At 40.6% G+C, this 19094-nt stretch overlaps 3 protein-coding genes across 3 annotated transcripts; all 3 read right to left on the reverse strand.

The window, feature by feature from the left end:
• Nucleotides 1-414: 414 nt before the first annotated feature.
• On the reverse strand, nt 415-8918 carry plk3 (polo-like kinase 3 (Drosophila)). Its single transcript, XM_005721303.2, has 15 exons — nt 8585-8918; nt 7474-7581; nt 7230-7346; nt 6845-6974; nt 6637-6724; nt 6026-6121; nt 5631-5826; nt 5307-5433; nt 5049-5164; nt 3797-3917; nt 3605-3688; nt 3126-3288; nt 2827-2956; nt 2554-2664; nt 415-2442 (listed from the first exon to the last, which is right to left on the reverse strand). Exons 1-15 carry the CDS (start codon nt 8801-8803, stop codon nt 2245-2247), a joined length of 2004 nt encoding a protein of 667 aa, XP_005721360.1. The 5' UTR covers nt 8804-8918; the 3' UTR covers nt 415-2244.
• Nucleotides 8919-10653: 1735 nt separating this feature from the next.
• Nucleotides 10654-15086, reverse strand: cacybp (calcyclin binding protein). The gene is made up of 6 exons (XM_005721304.2): nt 14919-15086; nt 13781-13991; nt 13552-13648; nt 13361-13460; nt 12272-12366; nt 10654-12099 (listed from the first exon to the last, which is right to left on the reverse strand). The coding sequence occupies exons 1-6, from the start codon at nt 14934-14936 to the stop codon at nt 11937-11939; spliced, it is 684 nt and encodes a 227-aa protein (XP_005721361.1). The 5' UTR covers nt 14937-15086; the 3' UTR covers nt 10654-11936.
• Nucleotides 15087-16168: 1082 nt separating this feature from the next.
• On the reverse strand, nt 16169-18466 carry mrps14 (mitochondrial ribosomal protein S14). Its single transcript, XM_005721305.1, has 3 exons — nt 18343-18466; nt 17216-17380; nt 16169-17060 (listed from the first exon to the last, which is right to left on the reverse strand). Exons 1-3 carry the CDS (start codon nt 18457-18459, stop codon nt 16878-16880), a joined length of 465 nt encoding a protein of 154 aa, XP_005721362.1. The 5' UTR covers nt 18460-18466; the 3' UTR covers nt 16169-16877.
• Nucleotides 18467-19094: the final 628 nt, after the last annotated feature.

The following is a 19094-nucleotide window of genomic DNA, read 5'->3' on the forward strand; positions in this document are numbered from 1 at the left end:
CGTCTTGTAATCAGAAGGTTGCTGGTTCGAGCCCCGGCTCGGACAGTCTCAGTTGTTGTGTCCTTGGGCAACAACGACTTTTCACCTACCGCCTACTGGTGATGGCCAGAGGGGCCTGATGTGGCAGCCTCGCTTCTGTCAGTCTGCCCCAGGGCAGCTGTGGCTACAACTGTATCTGCCTCCACCAGTGTGCGAATGTGAGAGTGAATGAATAGTGGAATTGTAAAGCGCTTTGAGGGTCTCGAAAAGCGCTATATAAATGTAATCCATTATTATTAAAGGTGTGCGCTTGGTAATGACTGCTACATGAGTCATTCGTTAAAAATGCCATTCGTTTCAACAAAACCCATACATTTCTCAACTTTAGTGCACTGTCAATATAAAAACGCAACAATAAACTGAAGTCATTTTCAATAAACTTTATTTTTGTCCCATTTTTCCCCCAAAATACATTACAAAAAAAGTGATCGGAATTGAACGTTTACTTGTGTCAAGACCGGAACATTTGCACAATAAATAAAAAACTATGTATAAATAAAAAATAAATAAACACGACATTATGTGCCAAAAAAATAAAGACTCTTCTGAATTGGCAGATGGCTTTCACAATGTTGAGTTTTCTGAAAACACATGTACATAATACTTGCATTCCAGGTCACAGTTTTTAGGATACAACTCTGGGTCAAGAAAGCAATGTAAACCGATCAGGATTACAGTACAGTACAGTACAACAGAGTACAATGTTTTCATTTTTTCCCCCTTAGTAGATATTATTGGAATATATACTTCTAACAGTTGTTCTAAAAGCTTATACCAGGTAGTGAGAGTGTAGTGCTATTGGACTTACTTTTAAACTTGGTGCAAAGTCCAAAAGTAAATCCCACCTGTAAAACCCATCTCAATCTTGTTTGTAGCCAGCTTGACATTCACAAAGGGCTGTTATTGCACTAAACGGGCATCCCTCAGAAAGGCACTTTTACCCCCCTTTCCCCCACCCCATTATCCAACCAACAGTTCAGCTTCCCAGCACGTGTGGAGCGCACATTCACCTACTGTGTGTGAATTTTAAAAAGTTGAATCTTTTTTTTCCCCTTTTTAAAAACAAACGGAAAAGTTGAAATGCTTTTTGGTATCTAGTTAAAAGCAAATATAAAAAAAAAAAACCAACAAGTGGTAAAAGGCTTTGTACGCCTGATGAATTTACAGAAGGGAAAAAAAAAAAAAAAAAAAATGCAAAATTGTGTTTACTCCTGCAGCCCCAGTAGTTTATGCACCACATCAGTGAAATTTGGTTGCAATTTAAAAGAAAAAAAAAATGATGTTGGAGCAGAAGAAGCAATGACTCCCAAACTTAAGCATCACCATCATCAAATAAGGCCAGGCATATTTGTGCATGTGAGGTCAAGATTGTAGTGTGATCCTATAGCTGGCTCTTTCCATTTTTTAAAACAAATTTGAAAACAAACAAGTGTACACCATGGTACCACAAAAAAAAGAAAAAGAAAAAAAAGACAATGAACCAATTGAGGGTTTAGGGGGGGTCTTTCTCTCTAGTCAAACCATACCTCTTCACAAAGCTTCTTTGCTGAAAGATCAGTTGGAGTGCAAGAGAACGGTGTAAAAGACCTTGCTGCTAAAATACGTTTGGAAATCTGAGCATTTCTGCTGCAGGATTATCTCCATTCTGAGCAAAAGGGACAATTTTAGTGTTGAGAAATGTTTAAGATACCATGCCTGGGTGATGGGCTATCAGGGGAGGCTGAAAGCTGTAGGGTTGGCGGATTTGAAAGGCCCAAGACAAGAAGCAGTGCGTTTGAGTGAGGGAGGATAACTGGGTGGGGTTTTTTGTTTTGTTTTTTTTGTCTTTTTTTGTTTTGTAGGAATCTGCCGATGAGGGATCCATCATTTCAGGCCATGTATGAGTCTTTATTTTAGGTATCAATAGCTTCCAGGTGGATACCTTTGAGGCTTAGCTGGATAGGCACAACACCTTGAGGCAGATGCTGCTTTGGGCAACTCCCTGACTGCTTGACATTTATCAAAATCAGTCAGTTTGATAAATCAGCTGCCTAGGCACTAAGCCAGACAAGAATATTGCTCAGAGACGTTGAGCATCCTTTTCATCCGTCACGCATATGAACACATTGCCTTGCTTGGCTATGCCTTGAGAAACTGTATCAACCAGTCAGGTTGCCTCTAAGGCATCTGTCACTCGGGTAGCCTGGGAGGCACTGAGCTGTGCTCTCAGGCATCAGTGTGGTGCTGGAGAAGCTGGACCACATATCTAAGGCGGTGCCGTAGCTCAGATGTGCAGCCCATTTCATTCAACATGCTGAGGAGGTACGTGCACGAGGCACGTTCCCGACTGATATAGGTGAGCAGGTAGGCGTCGTCAGAAGACTTGCACAGAATGATTTTGGTGTGGTCTGTGTAGAAGTTAACCTATTAAAAAAAAAAAAAAAAAAAAGGAGAATTATAATCCAGCTGCTTTGAAAAAGTAGTTATGTAGACTCAGTGTCCCATGACTGGTTTTATTAATTTAATTATACAAACCTGTAGAGTATCATTATTGAAGAGCATGACAAGAGCATGGTCAGTCTTCACCCACTGGAGGAGCAGAGGAGGAGGAGCTGAGACATGTTCCTGACAATGCAGATCTCCACCCTGAGGAGGACAGAAATTATTTAGTTTCATTTGCATGAGGTCATAATCTCTTCAAGTGCCCTTTAACAGGTTTATGAAGGCACAAATCCTGGCTTACAGTTGTCATTAAATGCAAGTCAGTCACTCTAAGTAATGGCTGAAAACTAATGGGTGCTTTCCTACCTCCATTAGGTTCTCCTCCATGTAGTTAGCCATTAGTTCAACTATTTGTTTCTGGTTGCGCAGCTGCTCAGGTAGAGAGTTTGAAGGGAAGCTGAAGTGTTTGTTGTTGGTCAAGCAGTAGTGGACAGTCCTGTTTGGAAGAAGGGGGGGGGGAGTTTAAAAAAAAAAAATTGGAAGATGAACTTGACATCTTTTCCATTTACACCATTGAGCCTAGTCACTAAGCAACTGACAATAAGCTCTAAGCACTGTGTAAATGTTGACATGACATCTTAATCAGTTGATTTTAAAGTACTTACTTGCGCTGGTCACAAAGACTGAGATGTGTTCCCTCATTGAAGAGCACGCCTACGTTTTGGTTTGAGAGCTGGTAGCCAAAGCCATACTTGTTGGAGTAGTCAACCCATTTAGTCACCCACAGGAAGGACTGCGGACTGGACAGGCAGGGTGGATTCCTATTGGCTGAAGAAAAAGATAAATAAAAAAAAATTAAAAAAAATGAGGATTAGTGAAATAATCTTAATTCAAAAAGTCAAAACATTATGTTTCTCTTAACACATATGGTGTGTCTCAAATAAGCAGAATGAGTCAGCAGAAATTCTGAGGATTCAAGGAAAATATCCAGCTAGTTAAATTTAATGATTCTGCTGCATTTTCTAATCGCGGCAAACAGCAGAAGGACATTTTGCTTGATTTTATTCCTCTTTGGTCCACTCAAGTAATCCCACAAGGACAACAAAAAATTATGGCTGAGCTACAATCTTATGCATAAACATACCTGCAGGCATGGTGGCCAGGCAGTTCGTGAGAACTTTCAGGGCAGAGTCGGCAACAGCTGCAGGGGTCAGCACATCCTCACACGCTGAAGGGAAAAACCAACCAAAACGAGCAAAAATTAGAAACCCTGATTGCAATCAGCCACCACAACAAACACCAAATGTGTGTTCATAAATAACAAACAGAAACTTACGTTCAGTGCTGCTGGCCATGGTGCCCTTAAAAGACCGGGAAATGGACTTTCTGGATTCCTCCTCAGCAGGAGTCTGCTCCAGAGGCACAGAGCTCACCAGCTGACCGGTGGGAGACGTCACCTGAGCAACAACGAAACATGCGATTAGCACATGATGAGTAAGAGCAACAAAGTGAAAGAGCAGTGCGTCACATGCCCGAAAGGGTAACCAGAGATAAAGGGAATGAGCTCCTTTAATCCTTGCATGCACACTTTTGCTGTGTCAGCGCTGAAGCTCATTTATTCAATTTCTGCAACATCTTAGACTAAATGCGGTGCGTCTCGTTGCCACTGCAAGGCGGGGGAACTACTTTCAGCTGCACGGTTTCCCTTTGTACACGTTGCAAGCATGCTGCAAGCTTGACACGTAGTTTCTAATGTCACGTTACCACAAGCGGTGCGCGAGTAGGTTTGTTTTTTCCCGCCGCAAACAGACAAACATGAAAACAAGCTAAAATGAGCACTACTTTCAGAGTACACTTGTACAAATCTATATTCATCTGCGCTTATTAATGACAATCTGGTTCCTCAGGACAGGCTTCTTAAGACAGACAAAGGAAGAGTCATGCATGACAGCAAAAACTGTAGCTCCTTTTTGGCTCTATAAATAAACTAGACGAGCCTGATTGGGGATCGGCCAACTGAGCATCCTGCAATTGTGGCATATACTCTAGGTTCTGTTCAGTCTTTTTAAAACAAATACGTCATGTCGTTACTGAGCAGAGAACATTTACCGCCCCCCTAAGTGTGCAGTAACAGCTTCTTCAGATTCTTCTGATAACAAAGTACCCGAACAAACACCCAGATGAGCTTACTAGAGCTTATCAAGTTTCAAAAGCTACCACCAACAGACTGCTACATTTCTTCTGGTCTGAACTAGTTTTTTTGTCATGCATCTTACATTATTCTGAAGAAAAACAAATTTAAAACAACGCATCTTTAAAAATTAAGACATCTTTTCCACCCCATTTCTTTAACAGTTCCTTTTTCTAGGGCACTTTTACTATTTAAATGAGCATGCTAATGGAAAGCAATTCTCAAATGTAATGGAGGCTGTATGCTATTAAAATATGCATTTTGTGTTTTCTCCAAGCCTTTAGAACGGGTGTAATTGCATGTGAACTGTGTGCATAACTGGCTGGAATTACCCAAATTAAGGTAAACCAGGTCAAAAGTTTCTCACAGAGGAAAGAGAGAGAGAGAAAAAAAGTACCTCGTTGTTTCCCACTGTTTTGTAGCTGATCTGCCGGTTGATGGAACATTTAACGATGCCCGACACCAGCTTGGAAATATCCTTGTCCTCTTTGTCCTCGCATGGAATTTTTTCCACTGTGAAAACACGACACACTGTAGTCACAACAAATATGTTTAAAGGCAGGACTGTTTAAATAAATACAGCAGCTCTTGGATATTCTTAAAACTAAATCTGAAAAACTAACCCCCCCCCCAATCGCTCGTGCTGCTTGCTCACCTTTTGCTTTCTTCTTTCCAAATAGGCTTTTGGCCATTTTAGTGAAGAATTTCTTGGCAGGGCTGGGAGGGTGTAGCTCTGGCACCATTGTACAGCTGCTGGGGGGAAGTTTGTCAGGAGTGAAACCCTGAGAAAGAGGCAAAGGTGATGCATTAAAAAAAAAAAAACAGTGAGAAAAAGTGAAGAGGTTGGAGCGTGCCCACTCGGTTCTCAGTTGAGATAACAGATCAAGCACTGACATTTTCACACTCCTTCACCTCGAGATAAAAATGTCACAACTGTGTTTCGTAACACTGGCAAGAAATTTCCCGAAGGTCAACATACTTTGAAGAATTCGTGGTTGAGGATCTGATCCAGCGTGAGTCTGTCACTGGGATTCTTCTGCAGGATGCCTGAGATGAGTTTCTGAGCAGCAGGGGAAAGCGTGGAGGGCAGGTTGTAGCGAACTTCTTTAATACACTTGTACGTCTCTTTCAAGTCAAGCGTCTCAAAAGGAGGGTTTCCACACATCAGTGTGTACCTGTGAGAGAGCAATCAAGGCAACAGTGAGTCAGCTCAAAAACAAGAGTGAGTGATTTAGAGAAAGAAAAAAAAAAAAAAAAGTCCCCACTTTCCCGACCAACTGAGACGAAGTGACGCCAAGGTCAAAATCCCCCCCCAACACACTCTCTATGAAACCGGGATAGTTCTTATAATCATCTTAAAGTAAAAAGACTCACATGACACATCCGAGGGACCACACGTCAGATTCTGTGCCGTGGCCCTGTCTGTTGAGCACCTCAGGAGCCAAGTAATTGGGAGTCCCACAGATTGTTCTAAGAAAAACAAAACAAGAACCATATATGGGTAAGATGTAATGCTTCAAACATTTAAAACTGGTTTGGTTTCAACATCAGGCATACAGGTAATGTTTGAAATATTTTTTCTGTCACTCTCAGTCTTCTGGTATTCCACAGGAAGCTGTCTAACAGGAATTGAAACTGTGCTCTAAGCGGTACTTTCAACTGTCAGTTGGAAACCGGTTTAGTTAGGTACTTGCAGGAGGAAAGTTGTGGGAGGAAGATTATGCTTAGTAACTGATGTAATGGTTTAGGTTGAGGGTGCTTGTGCTAAAATAGGGCATTAAAAGTCAGATTTTTAAAAGATACATCTGAGATGGGGCTAAAAATACTCATAAAATGTTTTTTTTTTTTTTTTTAAAGGTAATATGGAGAGACCTTCGAGAGCTTTGTTTCATTATAACAATCATCATTACAGTAGCATGATCTATGGGCCCCAATAAGCTCATTGGTATCCTCCAGCAGATAAACATTTTAAGCAATTAACTTACTTTTTTCTTTGTTCAACTGTCTCCAGCTTGGCAGCGAGGCCAAAGTCTCCCAGCCGCAACTCCATGTTCTCATTGATGAAAAAGTTCCCTGAAAGAGACAAAAGCATTTGTCCGGTCAGCATTCCACAGATGACACGCATGCTCGTCCAAAGTCACAGATTCCTGGGATGCTTTGTGTATGCGTTAAGCCGCATTTTCAACCACGTACCTAGTTTGAGATCCCTGTGCAGGATTCCTCTGCTGTGGAGGTACTTGAGGCCGGATATGATCTGTCTGAGGTAATAGCGCACTTCAGGCTCTGTGAGTGTGTGTCTCGCCTTCCAAATGTGTGCCAGGGACTGCAGAGAGAGCAATGAGTGAACCGTCAACCCTGCATCAGTGAGTGGGACTGTACAAACACTGCTAGCACACATGCATCCCTGCAGCTGCATAAAAGAAATCTTTTTTTTTTTTACATTCACTAGGAAAACAGTAAAAATCTGCCAAGACCCCTTTTGAATATAGCGTGCAAAGCAGCACTGTAGGGTAATACAAGAAATAGTGCAAGCAGAACACAAAGCAGCGCAGACTGTTCTAGAGTTCTGAAGTCTCACCTTCCGACTGCACAGCTCGAGGAAGATGTAGATGTTTTCTTGGTCCTCGAAATAGTGGGAGAATTTCACCACATGCTTGTGTGACAGCGTTCTGTGCAGCTCGATCTCGTTCGTAATCTGTCAACATATGACAACTCATCAATCGGTGAAGACGTTTCAATGTCCCAAAAGAAAAAACAACAACCCAGACATTGATTTCCAGTTATGCAAGACACGGGAGACACAAAGATTGGTGATCGTGTACCTTGTCTCTCTGGTGTGGTTTGGACACCCTGCTCTGTGGGATCACCTTCACTGCATACATTTTGTTGTTGGACAGGTCTGTCATCTCATAGCATCGAGCAAAGCCGCCCTTTGGGGGGAAACAAACAGAATGATCAATTTACACAAGCAGCAGGTTTAAAACCCACACACTCAGTCTCAAGGCAAGTCTGACCTGAGGAAAGGTAGCGATGCAGTCAAAACCATTTCGGGAACAATAATCGAGGTAAGATTAAAGACATAAAAATGATTGTCATGACCATAAAACGATCCATCTGATGCCTCAGGCATCTTTTATTGGCTTGTGTGCGCAGATATGATGAAAAACATCATCCCCCAGATGCGTTTACTGCCGCTTATACAGACATTTTTTCCCCCCCTTCTCTCCAGGATGTGATCAAGACTACACATGCTCGGGTACATGAAGGATGAGGCAGCCTGAGCTGCTGCATTCATTAACCGTGAAACTGGCGGAGACGTTTCTAGCTCTGCGGCAGGCAGAGGAAGGAAAAAAACTGGCTGCAGCACATCGATACGACCAGCAACACGTTGATAAACTCGCTTCCATAGACACTGTTTCAAAAAGCGATGCTGATGCATCATCATCATCATCATGAGGGGCAGAAATTATGCTGTGGTCAGACAAGCGTGTCTTTAGTTTCACGGCAGGCCATTAAAATACGAGAGGGGGCTGTAAACGTTCATCATCGGTGGAGATTTTTTTTTAATTATTTATTTTTTATGGCTAAGCATGTGTGCGCACCGGAGCTGGGCACACCTTGCGTCTGATTCATTCAGCACTGACGAGAACAGCAAGGAGGAGAACGGGGGGGGGATATTGGTCACATCCACCACGAGGTCATTCTCTATTCCCGCATCACATCACAAGCACACCTGGAACATGGCTCATAGTGATTTTAAACAGAAAGAGAAAACAAAAAAGGAAAGGTGGGGAAATAAAACCAGCCCCAAACTGCGGCTAATTAATTCAGATTCTAGATCCATCTGCCTCCTCAGTCAAAACCGACGCAGCGACGCACAGACACATGGAAAAGGAGAAAAGGGGCGAAGAAAAATGTATGAAATGCGCGTACCTTTCCCAAAAGCTTCCCTTTAATGTAGGACCTCCCCGTCTTGAGATCCGTCACAACCTGAGCCAGCTCCGGTTTGGGTTGATCGTGTTTATTCCTGCTGTTTTTCGCCGGGGCAGAAGTCTGTTGGGGTCCACCACGCTCCGGAGCAGGCTTAAATAAATCCGCATTCATGGTGTGGCACGAAATCCGCTGAGCCGCGGTAAAACAGCCGGTACTCATTTATCACAGCGGAATAAACGATCGACTCGTACGTGTCTCCGTCTCGCTTAAATATTTCTTCTTTTTTCCCGTAAAAGTGCCAAGTGCGTCTTCACGGTACGTCCGTCTCTTTCAATTTTATCCTACTGGTGTGGACGAAAGGCGAACCCTGGCTATATAGTGGCACCGACGTCACGGAGTCGTGGGCGGTGCACTGGTGGAGAAACTCCAGATGATTTGCTCAGACAGAAACTCAATCAAAAATTGATGTGGATTTTTTGAGAGGAAATATGAATGAAAGAGCTGATAAAAAAAGAGTCGCTTGGTTTTGGCTCAAGTCTCTGAGAATGCTGGGAGGCCAGTGACCCGGACAGTGTTTTAACCCTTTATATACAAAAAGCCACTTTATGAAAAGAGTTAAGTAAGCATGTCAGGAGAAAAGAAAGTTTTTAGACTTTTGTAATTTAAAGGAGACTTTGTTAAGAAGAACAAGACTTAAACGCAGGAAAACCCTTTTACTAGGAAAGTATTTCATTAGATATAAGATGGGGCTGGAACATATCATTTCCATTCTGCAAATAAATGTATGAATCAGTTGTTAGGGCTCCACAGATTATAATGAAATAAACACTCGAGAAAAAAAACAAAAAAAGCAAAACACCAGAAAAGAAATCACTGTCTTTCAGTGAAATCCACTCTGGGGAGTTCTGGTCAGTAGGTCAATGGACAAACATCTTGAGAAAGTTGAGGGTAAACAGGAATGACAATATTCTTACAAAGAAAAAAAAAGTGTTATTCTACTAAAAAAAAAAATCCAAAACTTTCAAGGCTCCCACAGTAAAATCCTGGGTTAGATTTCCCTTGTGTGCAGTCCCCCCGGAGAAAGTCCTGAATACGGCTGCCACCTGGTGGTCAAAACGTGAAGCTCTCAAGCTCAGGTCTGAGAGGACTTGAATGTGCAGTATAAATGACTTATGAAAAATATTTCTCTAGTGACACAGTAGTGGTCAGTTATAAAGCTAATGTGCTTTCTTATTTTTTAAAAAGGTAAAAGAAACTAAAGAAAAGAAAAGCCTGCTCTAACAGCATTTGCACTCGGCTTTGCAAAGTGGCCTTCGCCCTTAATATTTGGCAGTTTTGTCCAGTGTTGACTGTGCAAATACAGTAATAAAGACCTGGAATAAAAAGTGGGCCTACTATTAATTCCAATTCTGGACCATAGCTGTTGGTGAAGGCCTGAAGAAAGCCTGATGCCTGATAGAGAGGTCACCCTCTGTTTGGTGCTCTTTGTTTTGACCATGATGGGCCTCAAGGACAGCCCAGCAGCTTCTTCATAATGTTGATACTGTGCATCTTTATCTGGAGAGTAGATGAGACACCCGAGGGAGTAATGCAACTCTGTGACACTAAAATTTCAGAATGGCTTGACCATGCTTACGGTAATATCACCACACCTTGCTAGTAAAGGCTTGGACCCCCTTTGCCTTCAGAATGGTCTTAATTCTTCATGGCACCGATTCAACAAGGTGCTGGAAACATTCTTCAGATATAAATCTCCTGATCCACCAGATCCCAAAGGTGCTTTAGACTGTGGATTCCATTGGAGATATGGTGCATTATCCTGTAGGAATCAGCCCTTGGAAGACGTGTCCACTGTGGTCATAAAAGGATGCACAATAGGAGGCAATCTGTTATCCATTTTTGGTGAGTCGCTGTGAGCTGTAGCTACACCTTCCTGTTCTTAGCAAAAAGGAGCAGCAGTAAGTGTGGTCTTCTGCTGCTGCTTCAAAGACGGCCGTTCACAGACGCTTTTCTGCCTCGATCATAATATTTTAAAATTATTGTCACCTCAAACACCATACCATGTCAAAAGTCACTTTAATCACCTTTCTTCCCTGTTCTGATGCTTAGTTTGAACTTCAGCAGGTGGTCTTGACCTGATGCCTACACATCTGAATGGAGATGCTGCCAAACAAGTGGGTAATTAGATATGCACGTTATCGAGCAGTTAATACCATGCATTTAATAGTGGCCAGTATATGCATATTTTACACAACCCATCCATGTCTCCAGGACAATTACTTCTGCATGAGGCAAATCACATCTTGTAATTTCATAACACATCTAAGATACGCCTCCGTGAAATATTAACTGAGAAGGCTAGCTGAAAACGTCAGCCAGTGGATATAAATGGCAATAAAATGCTTAATAACTTTTAAATCTAATTTTAAGCTTGAAAGACAGATGGAAAAACTGAGTTCAACAGCTGTATTTATGAGAGCAGAGAACAACCAGCAACAGTGAAAACACACATTTTTCACAATGTCGGAAAAAAAATCTGCAAAAATCAGTCACATCAAGTATTTCAGAACATGTAACTTAAAAAAAGGATTGTGGAAAATGTAGTTTTAAACATACCTGCATGCAGTACAGTATTACACTAGGCTGACACAAGATAGTTCACTGTCTTTGTATGCTACGTGACTTATTTGTGGATTTACAAAATCATACAGCTGATGTAAAGATTAAAAAAAGAAAGAAAACTATCCTCAGGTTTACTTCATAAGTAAGAGAACTTTGGCAAATTTATAGCTGACAAAAAAGAAAGAAAAGAAATATTTGCCAAGTTAATCTGTACTGATTTTCAACTACCATTGAAAATGAACAATTACATTTACCCTGATCCAATTTAAACCACAACAAGACATTTTATTGAAACAAGCCAGGACAACAAAAACAAGAGCTTTGAAATGACTGAGCAGTGGTCCTTTAACTCTTTAAGTGCGACTTCACAAAACACATAGGGGAATGTATGTAAGTGGGGAAGCCGACAACATTTTCCCTGCTTTCTACCCACAGGTTGGACTCTTAACGTCAGCTGTGATGAAATGTGTGCGTTCTTGCAGTCTTCAGGTCATCACGTGATGGACTCCATCCTTTTGCTTGAGTGACAGATGAGTTGTAGCCCATCACTAAGAACACCAGCAGCCTGGTTTTCAAAGCAGGGCCAAATTGAGGCCATCCCGAGCTTAGACATTACTTTAGACAAATTATTTATGAGCGGTGTATGTAGACTTTACTTTGAATAATTAAGTCATGCCTGCTTCAACCTTTGGAGCTCTCATTTGGTCCTGCTGTGGAAAAGTGGCAATATTTAATAGTCCATCATCTCCTCTCCTCTTAATTTCTTCTCTTGGGACTCTGTCCAAGCTTTGTTGATTGTTCTCTTCATCTCGTCGTCTCCCTCTGCATAAATCTTTTTCAACACATTCATCAGGCCCTCGCCGGGGTCAGCATTATCGTCAAGGCTGGGTTTTCTGTAGAAAGGCGGCAGGAAAATACTTTAATGGTGCAAATAATTCTTTGGATTGCTCTCATGTAGTATGTGTGCACCCAATCACTGCACTGCAATCACAGTGGCTTGAGACACAGCACTGTTGCTGCACTTTATTTCACAAACTAAAATCAATAAGCACATTTCTAACTCACTCTTTCTCTTTAGACTGCTTTTCCACCGCCGTTAGACAGTCCCACTTCTTTGTTGACTGCTTCTTGCACATGACCAAGACCATGTCTGTTTTTATCTGTTGCAAAGAGCAAAAGACAGTTTCAGAGTGTGGACAACAGACTGGCAGCTCAAATCAAAGACGAAAAGTGACAGGAACACTGACACTGCATTTAACAAGGTTTAAGTATAATCACAATAGCCACCTTAATAAGTTAATGCAGTATATTTAAACTCATTGCTACAAGCTTAAAAATAGGGTGTCTGCTGCCCCCTAGTGGCCACACATAATTTTGTTTTAACTTTAAATGTTTTACTTTATTTGGTTTTTCATTGATGCTTACTTTTCTCTGACAAACAGGTCAATCACTAAGAATCACTACTCCAGTTTTTCACTGCAAAATGACTAATATTTCCTGAAATCTTAAAATAAATACAAATAAATGCATCTATTTAAAATGATGCACAAGGTACCTTTTCACCTGCTTTCTTAGCTATATTGATGCGTACATGATTTTATTGTTTTTTCCATTACTCTTCATCAAGCAGCAAGCTTACATTACAACCATCTAACATTTTTCTCTGGTTTAAAAGGGATTTAGTGTGATGGCTGCAGGAGGTAACATGGCTTAGAACTGTTGATATGATGCAGAATATGCAAAGGCAATCTTAAAAAATAAAAACTTTGATTTGTCCTGCCACAGAGCTTTTGAGTAGCACGGAGTGGCTGCCTGTCAAGCATTACCCTCTTGACAGACAGCAGAGGAAACCTGCATTATGCACAGCTTCATGCAAACTGATGTTTTAGCTGTGAGAGTAGGAGAGAGAAGAAGTATATACTGCAAGTATTTGGTCGATTACTGGCCTGCAATATCAGAGACCTACACAGTTTTGTGAAATATGGGGATAGTCTGCTGAGAGAGATTGCAACACTGCTTCCTAAAGCACACCCACTCATCTAAGATGACAAAGACTTTTGACCCAAAGCCAGCAACCGATTTCTGAAATACAAACATCTCATGGCCGCTGGGCTGAGGAGAAGAAGCCGAGTAAGCAGAAGATGATTTGTTTACCTTTTTGTAGCTGTCCTGTTCATTGATTGGATACAACAAGTTCAGAACTGTCATTTCGTGGTTTTTGCCATCTAGATCCTTCACCAGCACAGAAAATGACCTGCAACACAGACAAGGGGCAAATTCACGTGCACTGATAAGGGAACAGGAATGTATAAACAAACTGAACACTATGCTGATTATCAACTCACCGTTCTGTAAATTTGACCTCCACATTTTCTGCTGATATTTTGTGCACATCTTTCAATGCCAGATAAATTTTGACAAACTTATCTGACTGGTCCCATGCTGCAGAAAAGATGATACACATGTGAACAATTTTGAAATACTGTTTTTTCCCCTCCCCAGCTCTTGAACGCATCTTAACCGCTTGGTTTTCTCAGTAATGTTTGATAGTGCTACTCGATAACTGCCCCATACCATAGCTGGTAATCTTGACAGTGTATGCTGCCTTAGTGGCTGCAGATGGGTCTGCCTCCTTCCTAGCCTGTTGTTCTTTTTGTTGTCGTTTAGCTGCGAGCTCCTTCTCCACCTTTTTCTGCTCCTGTTTAAGTAGATCCTGAACTCTTTTCCTCTCTGCCTTCTCCAAGAGGGACCCCAGCTCCTGCAAGTCTGCCTCCAACTGTTTAATCTGTATAAGGGGAACAATACAATCACTGAGACATGCACATCCACTAATAGAGCAGTGCTGTCGGTTTGAATCCATCTACCAAACATTTGTTTAATTAAAAAAACAAAAACAAAACTATATAAGTAAATAAATGTGCAAAAACTAACATTTCATTTCTAAATAAAAATTTCTATTGCAACTTAATAAATAGTAAGAACAAAGTGCCTTCTACAATAATTATATAGTCACTAACCCATTTCCCACAATCAACTCTCGAAGTCATATTACTTTATTTAAATGTAGTCTAACCTAACTCACAACACACGTTGGAACTATGCATTTGTCTGCGATTTATCTGGCATCCAAACAGCTTAGAAGCCTATACATATTACAGTTATTCATGTCTTGAGAGATCCTTTACAGATGTATTGTAATATGTATGTATGTATGTATGTATGTATGTATGTATGTATAATTCAAATGTAAAAGTGCTTAATGACACTGTACATGAGTGGGTCTAGTAACATCTCCAGACAGCTAACAGAGACACCGAGTAACTACCGTACTGATTTGTTTAGCAGCGCAGTAGTTGTTTTACACTGAATGATGTTGCTAGAATGTTCTGGTAGTCCACTAAAAGCTAACAGCTAAGTTGGGCCGCGAGCTACTGGCACACACCGCCACGCACGACTACCGACTGTAATCGTATTTGTCGTATTTGCCAGACAGGCGTTTTGTTTTAGTTTACAACTGTAACGTTACCCTGGAGAAAATAATAATAAAAAAACGTATCAGGCATCACGCAGCTGCTCGCAACGGGTTGATAGGACTGACGTTAGCAAGCATTGCACTGATTTCACTGTATCTATGTAAATCCAGCTACCGCAGCTAAACCTTAAAAGATGCAGTTTTGCTGAACACTAAACTGAATGAAACGATTCTGCTCACCTGTTCGGTTAAATCCATTCAGGCTTATCAGTATCAGCTACACTATGAAATGCCGTTGCGGTTCTTCTTCACTGCTCTCAGACTACTTTCCAGCGGCGCTTCTTTCCAAAGCTCTTCCGTCTTCTTCATTTGGCAATTTGCAAGGCCGATTACAGGTGTGCTACCGCCACCTACTGTACTGAAGTTTAATCATTGCTAAACAGCAAAGTGTCCTTGTATGTAGAGCATGACATGAATTAAATGAACCGTTTTAAGGTAATTTCAACTTTTTTACTGAACCTTTTAATGTAAAATCAAATGAATGTTACAGTTTGCTGGCTTTCAACAAACTTGCACCACTTTAAGAGACACATTCTATTTAATTGCATTATATATACACGCACATTGGCCACTCGATCCTTTAACTGCTCATTAATGCAAATAACTAATCATGGCAACAACTCAGTGCATTTAGACAAGCAGATGTGGTGAAGATCAAACTGAGCACAAAAACAGGGAAGAAAGTTGATTTAAGTGACTTTTGTCTGAGTCTACTGGGACTGCTCTGAGCTGATAGGAAGGCAACATTAACTCAAATAGTCACTCATTACAATCATGGTAGAAAAAGCAGAAGCAGCATCTCTGAATGGATAACAGAGGAAAATTTGTGTTTTGAATGATATAACCTCTATTAAAAACATGAACATAAGTGCACTCACACACACACACACACACACACAGGTGTACAAGCAGGTACTCACAGACACACACCATCTTGGTACTGTATGCTGCTTAGCAACATTCACTATTTATTATTTACTGTTACTGATGCTTATGTTGGTTGTTGCTGTGGTTTCCCTACTGTGTTGTCTTCTTTTTCTCTCAGCAGGTGATCACGCAGATTTTCATCATCTTTTCTCTCTCTATCCCTCTTCTCTATTTATCTTTCCCTCTCCTTCTGTTAATTCTCTTCCCAACATCTCTTTCTTTCTCTTTCCCATCCCCTGGTCCTGTCTGTTCTGATTGTAATAACTCAAAATGAAAAATTAATTAATAACAACAACAAGAACAATAATAATAATAATTATGAAGGTTGAATAAAATATGACAATCAAGTGGACCAGCAAAAGCCGTAATGGTCTACTTGGGAAAATAAATCTGGTGGGCATTTTTCTTGGCCTTCAGAAAATAATTCTGCTACAGTGCCGGAGAGGACACAAAAAAATTAAATAAAATAAATCTCAGAAAACCAGTTTCTTTTCATACTCCACTGATTTTTTTCCAAAACACACAACATATCAAAACAACAGCAGCAGAAAGACATCGAGTGCCACTCGTCACCTAAGAACAGGAAACTGAGGCCACAATTCACACAGGCTCACCAAAATTGGAAGAAGATTGGAAGGAAGATTGTTGCCTGGTCTGATTAATCTCATTTCTGTTGGAACATTTTATGGTAAGACCAGAATGTGGTGCTAACCAAATGAAAGCAAGGATCCATCCTGCTTTGAAGCAAACGTTCCACACGTTTGGTATTTGTTACATCTTAGATACTTTTCAACTACATAAAAGACCAGTTATATATTACATACAGAATAAATGAAAAGAAAGTAAGTGAAAGGAAAATGTGGGCTTTCTTGCCTATGAATTACATCTCATTTTAGGGCAGCCATTACCTTAAAAAATAACTTACTTCTTTTCCTGTGACAGTAGAAGATGCTAAACTTTTATAAAACTTTTATATTACACATAACATTTTATAATAAACCAAGACACTCACAAAACTGTAATGTACAACAATATTCATTTATTTATCAGTACTCATATCAACTTTCTCATTTTTTATATTAAGAAGGCTAATAAGGAAGCAACAGCACCTTACTGACCAAGGAAAACATAATTTACACAAGTAATCAAATGTAGCTGTCTACTGATAACCACTGAAAAATCTTGTTTTTCAAAATGTCCAGTGAGACCTCATCACCACCTTGCTCTCAGAATCCCAGACATCTGATTGTGGTCAGCTAGATGACGAAAGACAATACGGCTAAGACGCCACCTCCGCTTCACTCCTCGTGGTCGGGAAGTCATCACACACCTGTTACGTATCCTCACAGGGCAGCTGTCTCTGGGTAGTGCTGAAATCTCTTTGTCTGCTATCTCCTGCAAAAAAAAAGAATAAATAAGTAAACAGACATTAGTACTTCACTCTGTACTAATGTCTTTTCAAGGATTCATTCTGTAACAGTTCAATCATTACCATTGCTGAGTTATTTATTAATACACATATGACTTAGACGTCCTTCTTCAGTGTATACCTGAAGCTCTTTGGGTAGGATGGTGTTCTTCCTCAGTGCGTTAATTCGTAACCTCTCATCAGCATAGTCAAAGGCCATCTGCCTCCTCTTGACATCCCTCAGCATCCTCCAGTCAACATAGTAACTTCTCACCTGCTCCACCGCCCCCCAGCAGCTCCTCAATGCCTGCAAACAGTGCTCCTTCAGTTAGTGAACAAGTATTTAGTCTGCCTCTGTACTCAATTACACACACTGTAGCTCTAACTGTCTGAACCACCTTTAGGCCCTAACAATTTTCAGACAAGCCAGAGCAGTCTAAATCAAAAGCTGATTATTTCAGCTCATCTGCACTGCCGTGTGCCATTTGGACAAGCTTTCACTTGAAAATACAGCATCTGACCTGATGTTAGCAGTTTCAGTTCTATGACAGAAATCAAGTTTGCCCGAATTAGAGCATCAGGAGCCCAAGACAACAGACACACAGATGTGAGCCAAAAAATAAACGAAACCTCCTTCGTACGCTTCCGAAATAACAGAGGGGGAGAGACCCTGGTGATTCGGACATAAAACTATTACATGCAACTTCTGATGATCCATTGAAAACTTGCCTTCCTATGACGCTTGCATATTCCACACAGATCGTGTTAACAAAAGGCTCACTTTGCAGGTTCAAGTAAAACTAAACAGGGAATAATTTTATCCATATAACGAGCGCTCAGCTGTAAAAGAAATCGGTTGCTCTTGAGGGATAACGGGCCACAATTAATGCTAACAAAGTCATCATTTTATTCAGCTTAAATATCTTGCTTTCAAGATCATTAGAAGCCATAGCGTAAAAAGAAGTTAATCACTCAACCTTTCTTGCTAGAAAAAGCACGGGAACTGAGCATATACTACCTGTCCTCTTATAATTTTCATGTATTATAAGAGGACATGTATCATGTCCTGTTAAACCCTTCAAAGAACCATACTGAGCCAGGTTTGATACATAGCAGGCTTAGTAGCCGCGAAGCTAACGTCAGAACGCTAGTTACATCAATAAAACAGCCAATGTTACATTTATCGACCGAAAGTCAGAGATAATAGATTGAGTCTGAATGAAAACACAACCTCAGCTAATACATGCAAGATTACCGTAAATGCTTTACCTGTTTTGGGACGCAGACGGTGGAATAAAGGGCATTTAACCCCAAACATGTTAGTCTGTTAACCGCCATATTGGATTTGACTTGCGCGAAACCACCGGAGGTTGAAAGAAAAAACATTCAACTTTACCGCCACCTATCGACCTGGAGTGTGACCAGATAAAATGAGACGTACAGTGCCTAAAAAATTTCAAATTTATGAGCGAAAACGCGACACATTTACAAGTAAAGCATGACAAATTTATGAGAAAAAACTCGTAAGAGGGAAAAATAGGAAAATTGTGTCTTTTTTTCAATCAAAGACAGACTTCGCCTCACTTTTCTATCTTAAACTGCAAGGAAGTTTACATATACTACAAGCTGATTTCTGTTTAAATCGCTATGTGAGTGTTCAGCGATTGTGAGCATTGAAACATGTATTTTGTTTTTCATGATTTATCTTTGTAGACAGCTTCTACAGACACCTCCCAACCAGTCCCGTTGATAATGGGATTTCAACATTTCTTATGAGTTATTGATCCCAAACATTCTCTTCAACCTAACCATGAACACTTAAGTGATACTGCTCCCTTTCTTTAAAAAAAGAAATGAAAAGAAAAATTGTTTGCAAGCTTTTCTCGCATTATTCTTCCTTTTTTTTGGTCTCAAAAATATATTTTTTCTCACTTTTACTCTGTCCACAGTGTAAATCACAGTATAATGAACAAATATTATTCAAATAACTGATGCTCAAGGCAGTTTATTTTGTAAGGTTG

Source organism: Pundamilia nyererei, unplaced genomic scaffold (assembly GCF_000239375.1).
Source record: "Pundamilia nyererei isolate P.nyererei 1_Seehausen unplaced genomic scaffold, PunNye1.0 scaffold00004, whole genome shotgun sequence".
Lineage (NCBI taxonomy): Eukaryota > Metazoa > Chordata > Actinopteri > Cichliformes > Cichlidae > Pundamilia > Pundamilia nyererei.

Bases quoted from the DNA above. Each gene is read 5' to 3' on its own strand.
- plk3 (XM_005721303.2), bottom strand. From the start codon at position 8,803: ATGAGTACCGGCTGTTTTACCGCGGCTCAGCGGATTTCGTGCCACACC. The intron at 6,975-7,229 runs GTGAGACTTCAG...CTCTCTCTGCAG, and splicing joins TCGAGCTGTGCAGTCGGAAG to TCCCTGGCACACATTTGGAA. The intron at 2,665-2,826 runs GTAGGAAAGCAC...TGTCCTCCTCAG, and splicing joins TGGAGGAGAACCTAATGGAG to GGTGGAGATCTGCATTGTCA.
- cacybp (XM_005721304.2), bottom strand. The intron at 13,649-13,780 runs GTATGGGGCAGT...TCTTTTCTGCAG, and splicing joins TGTCAAGATTACCAGCTATG to CATGGGACCAGTCAGATAAG. The intron at 12,100-12,271 runs GTGAGTTAGAAA...GCCTTTCTACAG, and splicing joins AAGCAGTCTAAAGAGAAAGA to AAAACCCAGCCTTGACGATA.
- mrps14 (XM_005721305.1), bottom strand. From the start codon at position 18,459: ATGTTTTTTCTTTCAACCTCCGGTGGTTTCGCGCAAGTCAAATCCAAT. The intron at 17,381-18,342 runs GTAAAGCATTTA...CACTGTTTGCAG, and splicing joins CCGTCTGCGTCCCAAAACAG to GCATTGAGGAGCTGCTGGGG. The intron at 17,061-17,215 runs GTATACACTGAA...TTTTTTTTGCAG, and splicing joins TCCTACCCAAAGAGCTTCAG to GAGATAGCAGACAAAGAGAT.